The sequence below is a fragment of the Dermacentor albipictus genome, chromosome 1, assembly GCF_038994185.2.
Source record: "Dermacentor albipictus isolate Rhodes 1998 colony chromosome 1, USDA_Dalb.pri_finalv2, whole genome shotgun sequence".
NCBI classification, from domain to species: Eukaryota; Metazoa; Arthropoda; class Arachnida; order Ixodida; family Ixodidae; genus Dermacentor; species Dermacentor albipictus.
Window position 1 is genome coordinate 297,869,174 of NC_091821.1, and position 20,296 is coordinate 297,889,469.

Sequence of the window (20,296 nt, forward strand, 5' to 3'; positions counted from 1 at the left end):
TTGAGTTGGGCTCAACCAAAAGAAAGAATGCGATCCTTGAGGTCATGAGGACTGGGGACGTAACGGCTGAGGAAGCCGCAGAGGCCTGGGCGGATATCAATGAACGTCGGGAAAGGGAGGAAAGGGAGAAGGAACGTTGCGAGCAGGAAAGGAGAGAACAGCAACGTCGCGAGGAGGAAAAGGAGGAAAGGAGAGAGATTCGTGAGCACGAGCTTAAAATGAAAGAGTTGGAGAACCGAAATAACTCGCCGGCGCCTAGTCTCACTTCTAATGTTCCCAGAATACGCGATCAACTTCCACCCTTTGTCGTCGGAGAGGATATGGCCAAATACCTCGTGAAATTTGAGCACGTGTGCGAACGGAATAGCATTGAGCGATCCCTCTGGGCACAGAATCTGTTAGCGTTGCTTCCTGGGGAGGCATCAGACGTAATAACTTGCTTATCGAAAGAGGCGTTTGAGAGCTACAGTGATGTGAAGGAAGCGCTACTGCGGAAGTACAAATTGTCGCCCGAAGCTTTCCGGCAGAGGTTCCGGTATGCAAAAAAGGGTAAGGAGTCGAATGTTGACTTCGCGTTTCGTCTAAAAGCCGACCTGGTGGAATGGCTGAAGGGCGAAGAGGTTTTCGACCACCGCGACAAAATTGTCGAATGCATCGCGTTGGAGCAGTTCTACCGTTGCATTGATGAGGATGTCCGGCTCTGGCTGCAAGATAGGCTAAAGGAGGTTAAGCTAAACAAGGCAGCAGAGTTAGCGGAAGAGTATTATACCCGCCGCAGCTTGCACAGCAAGGCAGTGCGCATAGAAAAAGCAGATAGAAGAGATGGGTTTTACGGGAAGCCCGACGAACGGAAGGAAATCACGCGTGGCGAGTTTCGGGACGACGAGTCCCTTCCCAAAGAAACTGTAAGGGTTGGACAGAATGCATCTCAGAATGATGACGATGGTCCGAAACAGCGAAACGAAATGACGCGTTCTTTTAAAAAACGGAAACCGTTAACCTGCTACAATTGCAAAAAGCAAGGGCACATCGCTGCAAGCTGCCCAGAGAGAATTGCTTTTGCAACGATACAGGAAACTCGCAAAAACATACGTCTATTGGAGCCCTATGTGCAGGAAATTAAGGTAAACGGCAAGAAGTGCCGAGCACTGCGGGACTCTGCAGCAACTATGGACGTTGTTCACCCGTCTTTCGTCTCCTCGAGTGATTTTACGGGAGAGTGCGTTAGGATACGGCAAGTGGCCGAGAAGAAGAGTGTCTGTTTACCGATCGCAACGGTTATCATTGAAGGAGAGTTTGGGAAACTTAACACCGAAGCCGCTGTGTCAGCCGCCCTCCCGGAGCAATTTTCCTACCTCTTCTCAAATAGCTCGGAGCAGCTGCTGAGGGATCAGGGCAAATCATTCTTTGCCGACGTGGCGTACATGGCCCCCACGCGATCCAAAGCGCGCCCGCTGTCGAGGGAACTTGACTTAGCGTCGGTGAGCGAAAGGCGGTGCGGCACACGGACTGATCAGGGTAACTTGAGTGGCGAGCAGTCACGGGAGAGGCAGAGCTCGGAGGCTGGCCTAGACGAGCGGGTCCTGGAAGTGAGTGGGAGTGACGCGTGCAGTGCTAGCCGCGATATAGACTCGACGCCGCAATTAGGCGACGCGGGCTCCACACTCGCTCCGGTTTCCGCCAGCTGGCAGGAGCAGGCTGCAGTTGAAAGGGAAACTCGGATTCGCGAACAACAGGAAGATTGTTCACTAGCCGATCTGAGGAAGAGCGTCAAACGGGGAGTGAAAAAAAAGGAGGTTTCATTTGGCAAGGAATCTGGCTTATTGTACCGCCGCTACACGGATAAGCAGGGTCGCAAATATAAGCAGCTTCGGATTCCGCGAAAATATCGCCGGGAAAAATGAATGGCCTCATTTGCTTCCTCAGAAGTATGTTTTCGGTCCAAGTGATTTCAAGGGGACCATTCTATTTGTAATTATTATTGATGATTAATAATTGTTTCTATTTTGTTGCGTTGATAATTTGAAAACTGGTTGTTTGAGCCTTGTGTACTGGATCGTACACCTGCCTCCTGTTGCAGCGGGAGCAAAAGGGGGATAGCTATTTAGTTAGGTTGATTTGAATTATGGCCTTGTCTGGTGTTTGACGGGAGACAGAGGGCACTTGTTCGTGTTGGGTGTTGCCTTTTGCCGGTCGGTTTTGCAAGCTGCAGAACGACCAAGCGGGACCAGTGGCGAGAAGCAAGGTCTTAGGAACGACCCGAGCGGAGCTGGTCAAGGTGCCTTGGCGACGACGTGGTGAGCAGAGCTCCTGTCCTGGCGAGTCGGACCTGGGCACGTGATGTTACCTGGCGTCCCGACACTGGACGTGAACTTGGACGAGCCTGACGAACGTGCGCGCCTGGCATCCGAGCCACGTGGAGGCAGCTCGTCTTCCCGGCGCCTTATCTGAGGGCGGGGATGCTGTTGTGCCATTACCACAAGCCCGGATTCCGAATCTGCAAGATGCGGAATCTATCCTGCGAGCGCCATAATTCTCCCTTCACAAGACAAGATGCTGCGCCGTCGTGCGGGAGAAGCCTCGGCGAGCAGCGTGTTTAGACGTGTCCGCGTGTGCCAGACGGCCCGGCGCCGCACCTCCCTTGCCTGGAGGTCACCGCGCGCGCGAACTTTGAACCGGGTGGCCAGCGCGGTCGCTGGTTGGACCCCTCGGACGACCGTCGTGTGCTGACTTTGTATTGGGCCGTTTGAGTGACAATGGGCCTCGGGGATTATAAAAGCAGCGACACGCCGCTCGAAAACAGGATCTGCCGACCCCACCGGGAGAGAGTGTCGCTCCCGACTGGGGTGAGATGTGTAACGCGTTTTCGCCGGACGTCGTCGTGCGAGCACAGTCGCGTTTGTTGTGAGCACTCGGCCCCAGTGCCGACCCGTTCATGTCCTGTATGATAACCTGTATATAATGTATAAAGTCCCTTTTGTTATTCTCATCGACGCCAGGCTCGGAGTCTTCGCTACCAACGCTCTGTCACGAAACGGGTGACGAGCGCTACGGGACCACAAAGCCGTATTCGTGGTGCAGCGGTGCAAGTTCGTAACACTGGTGGCACCGGTTGGGTGTCATAACATTATCTAGCCTTTCAAAAAGACATGGCTGATCGCAAGGTTTTTAAAAATCCAGCCACTCAGCATAAGAGGGCACCATTGTGTCATGTGCATTTTAGAAGGTGGGGGCATTACAAAGCTGCAGATAATTCAAAGCAATGTAATACACTCCCTGCTATGAGCAAGTAATATTTGCTTGGAGTGTTCATGGCAGCATTACCTTGTGTCTGATATTATTTACTTACCATGTTCAAAAAGCATTGCAGGGCCCTTATTTTAAACCTGTATAGTCCTCAGACTAGCCTAAAAGTAGATTTAGACAAAGACGGCAGCCATGGATCTTATGGTGACCACTGCAGGCATACTCACACGCAGCGCCTTTCCCAAAGTTGTGGGCAGCTTGCATAGAAGCAGAGGAAAAGCATGTTATCATTAGAGGGGCAGGGGGAGGGGGGGGGGAGGGGCAGCAGCAGCACAACAGTGGCGACATACCTTCTCGGCCTTCTTGTCCCCCCGCTCCAATGCCAGCACGGCCTCCCGCAGGACCTTGACCAGCTCGTAGGGGCTCTTCTGGGACTTGCCAAACAGCGGCATGGCAGCAGCGGGCACCGCACGTGCCTGCTCTGCCCACCTGCACCAGGGCCTGTATTGCTTGATTCTGTGCCACATGATGAATGAGTGGTGGCAATGACCTAGATTAGGCAGCTGCCTCCATTTTTTTTTTTACAACATAGCCCAAGAAAAAGCCTGAACTTAGTGTGGTAATTACAAATATTGCCACAGAAAGGGCAATCATAAACTGCATAACAAAACTATATGCTGACTTGCATGAATAAGTACTTCATGAGCAGAAAACAGTCACATGCTAAAACAAACAAGACACAACAAACACAAACTATTATCTCTAGCACACTGACTTTAATGCAACAGCATGGCTCCCTTACACTGCTAGAAAAACAATAATTTCAACACAGAACTGATAATTAAAAAAAAAATGGTTAGCACACAAATATCTTGCACTCATAGCAAAACTGTCATTAAAAACTGTGCCTTCCATATAAAAAGCAGAATGCTACAATATTCAGCACTGCACCTAGCAGAAGGAGCAAGGAAAACCGAGTTGAATGTATAATTACTGCGTCAGCAATGGGCCAAATGTATGCCTCATTTAGATGCAGGAAAGAAGCAAGGCTAAAGGAATCCGCAATACAGAATAAAAGAACAACTAGCATGAACAGTGCCACAAGACTGCTACAGTCAAATCTTTGGGGCTTACCTTGTTTCCAAACAATAATCATCAATACTGCATGCATTTCATTTCAAATTCTGCACTCGCTACTTTTCTGTCAAGATCACAATGTAATTTACCACCATATTCAGAAATGCACCCTAACTTGAAGCCCATGCTTGACTTGGTGAACGCATGACGTGAACATGCCCAAAGGAAGGGAATGAGCATCTTGACTACGTACATTCACGCCACACAATATCTTGACCAAGTCAAGCAGCTTCAAGTTAAGGCGCATCTCTGAATATGGGGATTCATGTCATTCATGACCTTAAAAGTACCGGGCACACGGTGTTAAAGAAGGGAGGGACATGCAAGGTAGACAACAATTATTGTTTGAACACAAGAAAAACTTCAAGGGGTGCAAACTTTACTTAGTGTGTATGTATAAAATAGGCAACCAATTTTCAGGCACTGAGGGGACTAAAATGTTCAAACAATTTGGAACTTAGAAAGTGAAGACCGAAAGCAACTCTGCTGTTTTTAACAAGGGTGATGCAAGGCAATCATTGACAAACTCTTCCCCACTTCAATATTCTGCTTGAAATTTCATGATAGTCAACGCTGCCTGATGCATGTTCTCAGATACTGAACCCAAATGCAAACGTGGAACTGACAGCAGCATTTTACACATATGAGCAGCAGTTTTCTGCCCTTTCATGACTATGGCATGAAGGGAGTTCTCAGGTGGTGGTGGTGATAAACTTTATTGAAAGGGGGAGAGAGAAGGGGGAGGTGGCTGAAGGATCGGGCTCAAGTAGTGCCCAGGGCCTGCTTGGCCTTCTCTGCCCAGTCTAACAGTACAGGCTGTGGGTCGACGTCCCCGGCCCTGACCCAGGTGGTCTAGTCAGTCTCGCTGGTGACCGAAGGATGAGAAGACGGGAGAGAGGTGTATTGCCACATTATGCGTGTGAGTGACCCTGTTCGTGAACAGAGCCTACATGGGTCGCTTTCCTTGCCTCCTGTGATTTTGTTAATGTACTTTGGGTGTTGTTTCGAGTCGCCTAAATGCAAATATCAGGCAAATGCAGCTGAAGAAAGCATTCAGCCCCTAGTTTCCTGGAGGGTGCACTGGCACATCATTTCACATAATGCATTGGGGGAACTACAGGCTTTTCCTGTATTCACGTTGAAAAGGCGTTTTCAATGTTTCGTAAACCAGATGGAACCCGCTGCTACGACAAACTTCATTGTTAGTAATTTGTATTTATATATTGCAATAAGGTTCTAACAATGATTAACCTTTCCGCTATTGTAAATTTTGACTACCTTCTTTTTTTATCAATCAAGGCTGTTTTGGGGGGATAACAGAAGCTGAACAGTAAATAACACAAAAAGACTAACTGTGTCAAAATTTCATTGTGCCATAAATGTAAGCTCTGACAAACTTATATTTTTTGCAGAACTCCGAAAATGCAGAACCTACTGATATGTGGCACACGAAGTAAACCAAGGTCCAAAGGTGCATGGCAAGGAGGAGAAAGCTCATGAAAGATGCGTTTGAGTTATACATGAAGCCATTTGCATTATGTGACATTATGGGCCAAATCGAAACTGAACACAGTAAACTGTTTAATAAAAGGCAAAGATGTACTATTAAATGCCCACCATATCATTTGCTTTTAGCACTATAGCTTGCATTGTGCTGTGCACGACAGCAGTGTGTCCTAAATTTAATAATAATAATAATAACAATAATAATAATAATAATAATAATAATAATAATAATAATAATAAAAAAACCTGTCCCGTATTGGTCAAAATCTTTTGCTTCAAGGTCTTCCAAGGGTGTCATAAAAAAAATTTAAAACTTTTAGTGAGATACATAATCTATCACTTCAATATAGGTGACTGGTGCACGGTAAGAAGGTGTTCAGCATTTAACATGTTACAGAAACCTTATTCATAACTGCCAAAAATAGAACTGGATCGCCAAGAATAGACACAGTCAAGCCCCCCCCACAATGTGCACTGCTGCATTGGTGTGCCAATCTTCACCACCTATTACTTCTTTCGCTGTGCATCACGGAGGAAAAAAATGAGGCCTACCTTGTATTGGACAACTCGGTATTTGCAATGGACCATGCAGCACATGCGGTTACTCTGGTACTTTGCAACCAGCATGTGCGAAACGAGTAAACAAGAGGGCACAGTACACGAGATGTTGGCACAGTGCAAGCTAGCCATACAAAGAAATGTGCTTTAGAACAGTAAGATGTTGGGCTAGTTGGTCTGACAACATATATCTGCATGATGGTGCCAATGCCCAAGCAGGATTTGCTGGTGGCAGTCCATAAGATTGCTAACAAATCGCCCAGCGACAAAAGGGATCAATGTCTTTCCGAAAGCGTTAACATATTACGATGCACTCCGCTAGGCACCTTAGATGGCCTTTCAGTTCTACGACGCATCGACACTATTTTCAGGAAATCTGACCTCGAAATAATGCTTAGCGACAAGAAAGGAGGTTTCGTTGTTCACCCGAAGCATATGTTCAAGGAGAAGGCCACTGCAGCTATAAGAAAAAAATTCAAAGAAGTGGACATCACACCTGCGAAGGACAAGGCTAGGGCAACTACTCTTCTGAAAGACATGAAACTGGATGCACTGTGCAAGCAGGTCAAGACATACAAAGGCGAAGGCCTCAAGGTATAGTTTGCCACAAAAATCCAAGCCATGATAACAGAAAGAGATAGTCGGTAGTGCAATGTCAGTGTTTTTCTTCAGCGTCAACTCAAAATGCTCAAACCAAGGACCCCTTTGTGCTCAATTATTTGGACAGCCTTGTGCAAACTTTGAGGATGGGAGTACCGGGGGCAAACTGTGCAATATCTGTGGACACTGAGGAACTATTTTATTCTGTACCGCATGATGATATCTTCCTAACTGTCCAGGAAACAACTGATTCATACGGTGTTTGTGACAAACATGTGACGCCCCCATGGACATAATCTTCTTCGCCTGCCAGGCTCTGTGGGCTACATTTGGTCACTGCACCAAATAAACACTGACGAGCACAACCGCTTGCGGTCAGTCATTGTTCACCACCACCACACTGCAAAGCGTCACTCTGAAGGAGGGTGCCTTGAGCCCCCCTCGTTCACTAACCTGGGCGGATCATGACACTGGAGATGAGTGCCCACGTATCGACCCAGGCCGCTGTGAGCAGCGACCCCCACCCCCCGTTCCTGCCACCATGTCGCTGTACAGAAGGCTCGAGCATGTTTGAGGAATATGGGTTCGTACAGCCAGTCTATGAGAAGGAAGCCCACATGTTCTTTCGGGCAAGCGACACACCTGAGGCCAAACAGTGGGACGTTTTCCTGGCCAGCTAAGGGACTCACGTCTTCAGTCTTCTGCTCGACCTCCTCAAGCTGGCCACACCACATGGTAAGACGCTGAGTGAGCTGCTCACCATACTATGCTCGCATTTCAACCCGGCACTGTCTACATTAATGGAACGGTTCCACTTCAACAACCGGAGCCGCCGGGAAGCAGAGACCCCCTGGCACTTCGTCGCTGCACTACGAGGGTTAGCCAGTGCCTGCACCTTCAGGGAGCAGCTGGACTCGCTGCTCGGGGACTGTTTCATCTGCAGTATAATAGCCCCGCCATGCAGACACGACTCCTGGAGCTTCCCAAGCCCTCGCTGGACAACACTGTGAGGGCAGCGCTGGCGATGGACACTGGGGCCAAGGACGCCAGCGAGATTGCACGAGCGACAGGCTCACCGTCGGTGGAAGCAACGGTCAAAAAGATGGTGACAAAGGGCAGTAGCTGCAGTCGCTGTGGTGGTGAACACTTCCCCTCACAGTGTTTCATGTGTGAGAATACTGGGCACCTTGCATGGTATGCCAAGAGGGGAGGATGAAGAGCGGACAGCAGCAGCAGGAGCGTGGATCAAGTCCAGGTTCAAGCCCGCAGACAGGGTAGCAGTCGCAAGAGTGCGCGGTGGAAACATGCAGCAGCAGGCTCAAGTACCCCCGCGGACAGGCTCCATGTTGTGGCTGAGGACCTAACAATTTTCTACATGTGGCACACAGGCCTTGTTCTGTCGTGTGTGCCGCTGTACATGCAGACTCAAAGTCTGTGGGCAACACATTTCCTTGTAGCTGGAACAGGGGCCAGCGTGTTGGTCATGGCCAGGAAACTGTTCAAGCGCATCTTCCCCGGCGTGTCTGTCGAAGCTTTGGGCACCATGCTGTGCAGCACCACTTACAAAGGACGGCCTTGTTTGAGCATAACAATTTATTATAGAAAATTTCTGATCACAAGCAATTTGTGACAGAATAGGCACTTGAAATACAATGTGAGCTACCGCAATATGACAAATACGGTTCCAATCGTTCTAAATTGATTTAAAATGGGCTACACTTCTTCGCTGTTCAGTCTGCTTGCGTGAACCAGCAAGTTTGTGCCTCGGATGTACAGTAACAGCCTCGGCCACACAATTGCAAGCGGGGTCAAACGAGTTTAGAGGCCATGACTCCTCTAAGCTGCAGCTTTTCTAACAGAAAACTGTCAGGACGACACTGCCTACTCTTAAAAGGACCTGGTAAGCCACCCACCCTTGCAGGACACCACCACTTGTAGTAAGCCATCTGCTCCGCGAACTTAATTGGCTGTCGGTAAAGTCTCGGTAAAGTAATGCAGACGCACTTGGGGGTGTTGCAGCTCTAAGTGGCGTTTGGGCCCGGAATCCATCAAGCCCACCGACGAGTACCTCCGGTAGTAGGAATGAAGGAAAAGTTATGCAGATCCCACACATTGTGGGAATCGATGCAAGCGTAGCTTTCTGTGCTGTTTGCTCTGATTGACGATAATAAGCAGTGATGTTGACAACCAATGTTTTATTTTTTCAATGTTTAGTCGAACGTCCTGCTGAGTTCACAAACGATACCTCGCATGCATTCCTGCTCCTTGCATGCGTAATACACAGAACACACAGGCAGAGATGTTTGCTTGAGGCATTGTTGTACACCATATCTTATAGCCTCCGAGAGGGCTGAGTATTGTCCTTGCCTCACATGGTACAAGGGGTGTAGCCAGTGGAAGGGGGGGGGGGGGGGGGGGGCTTATGGGGCTTTAGCAGCCCCCCACCCCTGAAATTTTTCTGTGCTGTCGTTCACCGCCGACCAATACAACCCCCAGCGCTGGAAATCATGCTGGATTTTGTCTAGAATGTCTTGTTCATGCTCGAAAAGACATTTCAGCATGAACATTACAAAATCGGGCTGGATTTCACAGCAGCGCCCATGCACTGGGATTCACATAATGCAAGGAGCCCCACCTGACCAAAACTTCAAGGGTGTTTTTTGATGGTGAGTGGGTTCGTCGCAGTATCTTGCGGAGGCCGCGAAATCAACGGAGCACATGGGTTTCAACTGCGAAACTTTATGGGTATAAATTTCTCAAACTTTTGATGCGAAAGGGGCACTGACATTTCTAAAGTCGTGCTTTATTTATATTTTCAATTCCGGAACTCTGTGGGTTTAATGTTGTTATAAACATTTAACGCCAAAGGTACATTGACTTGTTTATCGTACATCAGACCATACAACTAGACAAGCCATATGGACACACTATCAGACAAGTTGATAAAGCACACAGCGAGGTCCGATGAGACATGCGGTGGTTGATTTTTGTCGTCATGTCACAGAAAAGATTACGATCATCTTCATTTTTCACCTGCGCCAAAGCATCCGTGTCAAGACACTAAAGCCAGGAAAGGTAACTGCATTTTTATTAATTTTCCTCTTTGACTTTTATTTGCGAGGACACATTGAGCCTTTTCAATTACTTTGTTCTCACTACCCACAGACCGCCAGAGCCAGCCAGAGCACATGTGCTCTTCTCGTGTTGTCCCGACCACTGCGCAGGGCACTTCGATGCGCGTTCATTTTTCTCAGGCCGAGTGGATTTTCGCCTGGCATAGTTTCGGACACTTTCTGGCAAGCAGACGAGAAAAAGAAAAGAATGGTCATTCGCCGCCATCACTGCGGCGAGTCGACAGGTTGCAAAGCGTTCACTTGAGCGCAACCTCTCTGGAAAATGTCTCATCAGTTTAAGATACGAGCAGTATGCGTATGGTTCTCTGTGGACCAAGTGTCTCACGTTTTCTATATTTCTTCAGTAGCCACATTGGGTGCCCCAACCAGGTATTTGATTGTGGCCAACATGCTTTCCTTTGCGTGTTTATTTTTGTGCCCCCGCCTCACAAAAAAAGAAATTGCTGCGGTGCCGCAAATTGCTGCATGGTGAAAATTCGATTTTGTTACTTCTTTTGCGGAAAGTAAAGGGGCACGGGTGGGAGGTGGCATGGGTGAGCCGACGATGGTGGCTCAGTTTTGTGTGCACAAGGGAGAAAGGCAGGGAGGAAGCGCGCCGCCTCCGGTCGCATGCGATACATCAGAGGGAATGGAGAGAGGGGATGCTGTGATCTGTGAATCTGTGGTTGTGCAACATGTTTATTTGCCTTGTTTGACACATTATATACGGCGACTTTTTCTTAGACACGTAGAATTATTGAAGACCTTTACGTATATTTAAATACCTTGCTGCGAGTTTTTGTGTATACGTGAAGTTAACTTTGTTTACAGTGACACTCTTACCCTTTATCAAGCTGTATCTTAGCATTTGTATATTTCATTGTATCCTAGAATTTCTAATGTACGAGGGCGAGTCAAAAGAAATTGAGCTAACCCACGCCGCGCAATAATGGTTCGGTTCATTATGTACGAAGCATGTGCGTAGAACACAGACATCTCTCATTTACAAAAGTCACATGCAAGAGTGAGGATAAAGGTTTTTATTGCTCTCATACACTGGGTTGAACAGCATGGAGTCGTGAGGCTTTTGACAGCTGAAGGTGTTTCGCAAAAAGAAATTAGCCGCCGTATGGCTGCCGTGTACGTTGAACATTGCATATTATTGGCCACTGTGAAGCGGTGGAGCAAACAGTTTAAAGAAGGATGTGAAATTTGCAAAGATGATCCAAGACTGCAAAGATGATCCAAGACTGGGCCAAAGCCACTATGCAATCACCCCCAACACAATTGCAAAGGTTCATGAGCTGATTAGACAAGAACACAGGATAAGCATCAATGAATTGGCAGGTTGTGTGAGCATCAGTCACGGTTCGGGTCACACCATAATTCATGAACATCTCGGTTATGGGCTCTTGTGTGTGCAATGGCTGCCCAAGATTTTGGACCACCGCCAGAAGATGGAGAAGTTAGGCGCTGCCTTGACTCATCTAATCCAGTATCACAATGAGGGTTGACGACTTCTGACCAGGTAAGAATCATGGTGCCACTACTACGAGCCTGAAACACAACAGCAAAGCTTACAGTGGAAACATCCCAATTCACCACCCCCAAAGAAAGCAAAGGCCATCATTTCTGCGGGAAAGGTGCTGACTTTTTTTTTAGGTAGTCAAATTTACTAAACCTAAAGAGACTATCAATCGTTTGATATTTTGAAACGCCGGATGGGCCGCATGTCGCAATCAAGAACAAACGACGTGCAAAATTGACAAGTGGGGTCATCTTGACAAGTGGGCCCACGCCGCTGATGTGGTTAATACAAAACTGGAAAAGTTCAAGTGGAAAATGCTGCAACATCTACCATAAAGCCCAGACCTGTAGCCTTGCAACTTCCTCACTTAGGGGCAATTAAGAGAGAAAAAAAAAAAAAAAGCAGCAGCTCAAGGGAACTAGATTCCTGTCGGATGATAACGTGAGAGTCAGTTACGGGCTTTTTAAAGCAGCAACCTAAGGAGTTTTGTGAGACTGTAACCACGCAACTCGTTAGTCAGTGGGAGAAACATCTAAACGCTCATGGAGACTACTTTTAAATGAAGTACCCCGTTTGTCATATATTCGCATTGGCTCACTTTCATTTGACTTGCCCCCATATATGTTGCAGAACTCCTGCTTTTTATATGTGCACTCTGTTGTGACTTTAATTTCGGTGCAACTCACAATACACGACTGGTGACAGCTGCTCCTGTGCAATACACTGTAATAAAGTAGAGTGTCATTGAGATTCTTCCTGGCCGTTGCATGTGTACAAAAATGTAAAGAAATTTCTTGAATGACAAAGTTTCATCAAAATATTTGTCCTCAACTTGTTCCTTTCGTGGTCTTTAGATTTTTCATATCAGCAGCATGCACTACTTTGCTGGTTTCGAACTGATATATAGTAGTTCTAAATTTCGCGTGATATTTTCTTTACTTATTAAATAGACAAAAAAATATGGAAGCATGAATATCAGTTATTTTGGGTACAACTTTTGAGACATACGAGTATATTCTTTTATGAAAAAAATACATATTTTCCTTGTCGTGAGAGTGCGCAGCGTTCAATAATTCGTTTCCAGCATTTTTGGTAATGGCAATGCAGTTATTCATGCATTTGATTCCTCGACAAATTCTATGAGGAGGAGGGCGAGCTGCAACGTATCTATAGTAGTAGTGTTTCGTTGCCTTCTCGTGTCACTTTTTCCCTGTCCCCCTCCTCCCTTCCCGTTAAATGGGAACTGCGAGCGAAGAGTGGCAGGGCTGTTATCCACTCCTTTAGCGAATGCATCTGTTCTACCCTATCTCTGTTTCCTCTCCCCCTCCTTTCTACCATTCTATCTAGCTACCCTCTCGTCTTGCACATTAGTACAAAGATAAGCAGTACAGCTTCTGCAAAGTTTTTGTGGAGGTCACGGATTTTCTCGCGTCGTCATTTTTCTATGCCACGCTCCTGTCATGTATACACACGCTCTGAACCACCTCCCAACACGGTGTGCCAGACAGCAGCAGCAGCAGCAGCACTGGGAGTCTAAGCAATAGGCAAGGAAAGCTTCACTTTAAAAGGATTTACATTATGTACGCTGGCTCCAGGTACAAATACCCACTCCATGTAGGAGCATATTAAACGTCTCACCTCATCAGGGCACATCAGTTTCTCTGAACAAAAGGTTTCCACTTTTTATACCCTTGTCTTTCTTAGGCGACTACACTAGTGAATCTGATGACTCTAACGCAGCCAATCCTAAACGTTGAATCAGTTGCAATATCCCGCGCCTAAAATATTACGCAGTTCTGCTGAACTCTGCCTCTGATGGTATGAAATATGTGACCGTATAGCAACCTATGAATTAACCCTTTCGCTGTCACGGACGTACCGGTACGTCATCGCGCTCCCCCCCCCCCACAGTGTCACTGACGCACCGGTACATTCTCTATCGTGCATTCAAAATTTCGCGCCTGAGCGCAAAGCTGGCGCTCCTGGATTGGCCACGCAATCTGTTGACTCTTTCTACAAGTTCGTATATTCGCCCCGACCTGTGTTAGTCAATGTATTGAAGGGTACGGTGCGACTGCCACTCCCCACTTTCTCCTTGCTGACTGGCGCGGTGGCTCCGCGTTCGCTGGATCATGCGTCGCGCGCTTGTGGTTATAGGTTTAAGGGTTGTTTTGCAATCTCCGCTGGTCTTAAGGTTTTTATTTTTATTCTGTTGGTGTGCCTGCTACGGCGCGTCAAGTTCAGGCGCCCGTGCTGTTGCCTCTCCGAAAAGGGTGACTCGATTGCTGCTTTCGCTCTCTCGCCGCACCCTTGCTTCCGACTTGCAGCAGTAAACGTAAAGCCCTTTTTCCATCTCCCTCTGTCTTCTTGATCACGCAACGTCCCATTTCTCTCCGTTGTGCGGGCGACTGAAAGCGCATCCTCCCTGCACGCGGTTACTTTCGGATGTCTGAGTGCGCGGGACCTTTGTCCCGCGGTGGCTGAATGCCGATTCAGAATACGAGCTGAGCTCGGATTCGGACTCGGACGGAGTCGCATGCGAGGAAGAGGGTTCCGCATCGTCAGATTCGGATGTTGACTGGATATTATAGTCAGGCTGATGATGATGATGATGTTTACTAGCAACAGCTGCAGAACACTGAAATGTGCATATTGCATTGACTATGTTATTTGTATACCAATCATAATCAAAAATAAATTGCTATGTTCATTCCCTGTTACGCTCGTTCCCTGAAACCAAGCCGACACTGGGGGTGCGTCACGGCCAGAAAGGTCCGACAGCGAAAGGGTTAAAGGTCGGCGCTGTTCTTCAGTAGTTGTCAACTTGGGCCCCTTTCCTCCATTAGTTCAGCTTGTCATTTTCAGGTACCGGAGGGTCTTTTCTTGACCCGTCAACAGTCGGCATCAAAGCTGCGTTGACTTCTTGACAGGAGACTGATGAATGGGGCGGGCTGCCTCTGGTAAACGTCTAAGAAATGCTCTTCACCGTCATCATCATCATCAGTCTAGTTACGACCACTGCAGGGCAAAGGCCTCTCCCATACTTCTCCAACTACCCCGGCATGTACTAATTGTGGCCATGTTGTCCCTGCAAACGTCTTAATGTCATCCGCCCACCTAACTTTCTGCCGCGCCCTGCTACGCTTCCCTTCCCTTGCAATACAGTCCGTAACCCTTAATGACCATCGGTTATCTTCCCTCCTCATTACATGTCCGGCCCATGCCCATTTCTTTTTCTTGATTTCAACTAAGATGTCATTTACCCGCGTTTGTTCCCTCACCCAATCTGCTCTTTTCTTATCCCTTAACGTTACACCCATCATTCTTCTTTCCATAGTTCATTGCGTCATCCTCAATTTCAGCAGAACCCTTTTCATAAGCCTCCAGGTTTCTGCCCCATATGTGAGTACTGGTAACACACAGCTGTTATGCACTTTCCTCTTGAGGGATAGTGGCAACCTGCTGTTCATGATTTGAGAATGCCTGCCAAACGCACCCCAGCCCATTCTTATTCTTCTGGTTATTTCAGTCTCATGATCCGGATTCGTGGTCACTACCTGCCCTAAGTAGATGTATTCCCTTACCACTTCCGGTGCCTCGCTACCTATCATAAACTGCTGTACTCTTCCGAGACTGTTAAACATTGCTTTAGTTTTCTGCAGATTAATTTTCAGACCCACCCTTCTGCTTTGCCTCTCCAGGTCAGTGAGCATGCATTGCAATTGGTCTCCTGAGTTACTAAGCAAGGCAATATCATCAGCGAATCGCAAGTTGCTAAAGTATTCTCCATCAACTTTTATCCCCAATTCTTCCCACTCCAGGTTTGTGAATACCTCCTGCAAACATGCTGTGAATAGCATTGGAGAGATCGTATCTCCCTGTCTGACGCCTTTCTTTATTGGGATTTTGTTGCTTTCTTTGTGGAGGACTACGGTGGCTGTGGAGCCGCTATAGATATCTTCCAATATTTTTACATATGGCTCATCTACCCCCTGATTCCGTAATGCCTCCATGACTGCTGAGGTTTCACCGTATTGAGACGTAAAGGAGTTTCAGTAGTGAGTGACGAAAGCACTGCAGCTACGATCGTCCCTGGGGACACCGTTTGCGATGCGGCGCAGCCATTCCGCTTGTTGCTTTACCCCTTCTAGCCTTCTAGTTTACTGTAGCGGTGGCACGAACCACTTCAGTCAGTTCGTTTGCTCTTTTGCAAGCTGTGCTCATGTCGGGGAGAGGAAATGCCAACCCATCTTGCCACCGCAAGGGGCTCCAACGTGGTAGAAGCCACAGGACCTTTAGGTTGCCTCAGGATGCCGCAGAAAAGGTCCCCTGCCGACTTTTTTTACTGCAAACAAGCGGGCCAAGCAGTAATGCATCCCCATGGAGCTTTCTGCTTCAACAATGAGACATTTGAAGTCGCTCCATGAACAAGAAAACCCTTTTAAGTGCACCATTTTGATTCTGCTTGAAGAGTCTGTACAGCACCATTTCTGATGATGCTTGCCTATGCTCGTCAGTGCAAATGGACAGTGAGTGCGACAAGCTTTCCAAGGGAAACTTCTTTGAGCTCTTGAACTTGTTTGGCAAATATGACGATATTGTCAGAAAGAAACTGAATGGTGGAACGGGGAATGCAAAGTACGTTCATCATTTGATCGATGAAACCAAGGACCTAAGCAAGAACGAACAATTATCAGTTGTAGTAAGGTACTACATTAGTGGAACTGCCTTTGAACGGTTTCTTGGATTCCACAATGGTGAGCACTTGATTGCAAGGTCACTCCTGGGCTACATAAGGGAAACGTTGAATAGCTGCGGCATTGACGCTCAGCTGTGCATTGCTCAAACATATGATGGCGCGAGTGTCATGAGCAGCACCTCAAGGGACATCCAGGCACTGTTCAGGCAGGAAGTGCCACAGGCAGTGCACGTCAACTGCGTGAACCACCCCCTCAATCTAGTCATCGTGGATGTCTGCAAAGTGATAAAACCGATAAAAGATTTTTTTCTCTCTTTTAGAATATGCCTCTATGTTTTCATGAGTGGATCTGCAATCCACTCTCTGTACGTAGATACGCAGAAAATGTTGTCTTTGCCAGTGTTAGAGCTGCAGTGTCTAAGCAATACATGATGGGCCTGCCAGATAACGGTTTGCACAGCGGCAATTAAAAGCTTTCCTGCGATCTTTGCATGTCTCACTGAAGTTATCGCTACAAACAGCAGGTGGGCAACAAAGCTATGGGTCTGCTTGAGCAAATGAACTTCTCGTTTCTTTTCCATTTAAGCCTTTTTTACCAAGGTACTCAGCCACCTTAAGGTTCTTTTGGACCTATTGCAAAGTAGAGACTGCAATATTAGTCAGGCATGCACAGCCATTGAAGAGTTCTCCGAAATGAGAAATTCGCAGAAAACATTTGACACTGTCTGGGTGCAAACCTGCAGCATTTCTGAGAACGGGGTGTCCCAAAGAGAAAAGCATAGAATGACGTGCCTTCCGCTTCATTTAGAATAGTATGTATCGAGCGAAGGTCGGCCAATTGAAGAATAGTCGCTAGATTCAAAGGAAACATATAGAGTCAAAGTTTTTCTACCCGTTTTGGATCACCCGATTGCGGAGCTGACTAGGCGGTTCGCGGAGAATAATGATGCACTCTGCAGAGTCAGCGCCCTCCACCCCAGGAGGGAGAATTTTATGCACATCTCCCTACTCAAGCCTTTTGCCTAGCACTGTGCAGGTGGCATTGAAAGCATTGAAGTTGAGTGGAAGGTGATAAGAAAACTTCTTCAGTGCACTGAAGCCGAAAGAAAGTGCAAGATGGGGACACTGCTGCAATTGGTGACCATCTCGTCAATTGGTGACCGTCGGTCAATTGGTGACTGGTATCCCCATGACGATACCAACGTCGTCATTACTTTGCGAGCGCATGTTTTCATGCCTCTGAAGATTGAAGACTTTTCACAGCAAGATGACGAATAACTGACTGAGCGACCTAGCCGTACTTGTGGTCGAGTGATCTCTTGCCGATAAGATAGATCCTCAGCATGTTGTCGACACGTTTGATGCTGCGCACAGCGATTGACATGTACGTCTGCACTAGTATACCAGTAAAATGATATCCCATTGTATCTCTGTGGTGCATTCACGGAAAAATTGTGTGGCACGGGCGTAGAACTGATACCTATACCGGTATTGAAACACCTGCTTCACCATCAAATAAATCCCGGCCGTGTTTTGTCGTGTACTGTCTCAGCGCAGGCATTGGCATCTGTGGTTGTGATGAAACCTTCCTCCATACCTGGGAGGACTGGGAGATCTCACTGCGCTCCATGGACCCGGCAAGGCAGAAGATCGCCGCCAGCTGGGCTGCCAGCGTCATGGACATGTTAAACATGAACGTTTGAGTGCAGTGAGGTTGTGCGGGGACCAAGAGGGCCTGGGAGGTCCCAAATTCCTTGGCAAAATAAAGTTTTTTCTCCTCCTCCTCTGCCCCTGTCATTGCTTTGAAAGAGACTCCATATAGGGTGCTGTCCGAAGCCATGTCGGTGGCCTAGCTTGTGAAACCTGCTGTACTGTGTGACCAAATGCGACACTGACTGTCTATTCCGTACTCTATTTTTGCAGTTCTTTCCTTTCTTCTATTTGTTTTTTGTTATTATTTTCCAATATACTTATTTGTTATTCTTTTTCCCATTTCTAACATTTAAAATCACCAGCCAGTGCCACAAGGGTGTATCAATTTTTATTTTTTTTGTAGTCTAGTGCATCTTTATAAAAATTGATATTCAAATTTCGTAGTGGTGTTAGCTCTCTCCTGTTGTGAAATTACTCTTTCGAAGCTATACTGTGATCTGTTTAACTAATGCTATTTTGTTGATGCTGGGTACCTGTTTTTTTCTTTATTTAAAGGGCCCCTGAAACGGTTCGGACAAATTTTGTAGACACGTAGGGTACAGCTTAAAGGGAAGCTGAAACGGTTTTCAATTTCCGTGAATTGCTGGGATTGGGATGAACAGACCTAATAATTTTCGGTTCCGAAACTTTTTTCTTCGTTTTGTTAATATAAGGGGCGGAAATCGCTTTCTAAATCACCCCCGCGGACATGCCCCCATCGCTTCCCAGAGCGCCGGGTGAGGTGGTTGCCAGAGGAGAGAACCGGCGAGAGTGACGTCACTGGCGGGGACCGAGCTGCCGGACCGGCGTGCTGGCATGCGCTGGCATGCCTTTTTCTGTCCTGCGCTTTACTGAATGATGCTACGAGAGATTTGCCGCCGCCGCCGCTCACGTTTGTTTTACGATTTTCGTAAACTGTTCTTTCCTTCTGCGCTGCGTGAGTGCCTACAGCCAAGGGCGCCCAACATGCCCTCGTTCTGTGCAGCATTCGGCTGCGCGAACACACGCGGGCGAGACGATGTGGTGTTTCACAGGTTCCCGAAGGACAAGAAGCTTGCAGCGCAGTGCAATGAGGAGAGAAGTTCGTGCCGACGAAATCAACTGTGCTGTGCTCGGACCATTTCCGCGATAGCCGGATAGCCTTACGACAAATGCGGAAACGCGTTGTTCCTAGCGTTGCTATACTCCGTTTCATACATCAGGTGCAACGCTGTGGAGGCTTGAGATACTTCTTACAGTGGCTGCATTCGCACTTAGAAAAAGTTCGGTGTTTCTTAACCCGAGTTTTGAGAAATCATTTCATATATAAGCTCAGTTCTGAATGAAAAAAAAAGAATTTACCCATAGAAACAATCCGTATACTTATACGGCTGCTAACACGTTCTTTTAAATCAATTTTCTTTTCGGCATTCTTTAACTGCAGCCCGTCGCGGCAGCTTGACGTGCATAGTCGCGTGAGCAAACGCCCGCTGGCACGCTGCGAAGCATAGACAGAAACGCGCGCAGTAATACATTTTGGTAACCGGACTTCGTGCGTAGCTTCCATAGCGTTGCACCTGAGGTATGAAATGCAGTATAGGCATAAGGTCTGAGGTATAAATAAGGCCTGAGGTATAAATGGAGTATTTGACGTACGGTTGCAGTTATCATGTTTACCACACGGCGGTGCTAAAACTGCCTAATATCTTTATGACAACACTAGCATGGAGCGTGCATACCGATTCTTGATCGAGCCACAATCGCCAAGTTGTCGAACCATATTCTGAATATTGCACATATAATTCCCCTGGCCATCTCGATCTGGATGTGTATGATAAGCAACTTCCATGACTGTACCTCGCAGCACTGCATGTGCGCGATTTGAAACGCGGCACTTATGTTCGCGATCGTGTATCAACGCTCAGAAAACCACGGGACTTTAGACAAGCAGCGGCAAGGTGCTTGACATCGCGGAATTGTACCCGTGTTTACAATCTAATGAGAAGTTAGTGCTTCGGCATTCTTCCAGCAGCAAGTTCCCAGTGACACTTTAGCGCATTTTTTCTCCCGTCATTGGAACGTGCAGCTACATAAAAAAAAGCATACGTAACAGCTAAGATTTCCAATGCGCGAGAAGGTGCACACATCGCTCTCGCTTTTGGCACACTCAACATCGTCGTTGCCACCATCGTTTTCCGTATCGGCTGTCGGTTCGAACATGTACGGCGAAAATACAAG

At 47.4% G+C, this 20,296-nt stretch overlaps 1 protein-coding gene across 3 annotated transcripts in view; it reads right to left on the bottom strand.

The window, feature by feature from the left end:
- Mo25 (calcium binding protein Mo25) overlaps positions 1 to 20,296 on the bottom strand; it is a 185,572-nt gene that overhangs the window by 156,848 nt on the left and 8,428 nt on the right. The window contains exon 2 of one of the 3 annotated variants that reach the window (XM_070531465.1): positions 3,597 to 3,747. In XM_070531465.1, coding sequence (XP_070387566.1) covers positions 3,597 to 3,698 — 102 coding nt within the window. In that variant the 5' untranslated portion in view covers positions 3,699 to 3,747. Of the gene's footprint in view, positions 1 to 3,596; positions 3,763 to 20,296 lie in introns of all 3 variants that reach the window. The other 2 variants (XM_070531464.1, XM_070531463.1) reach the window with 2 other exon arrangements.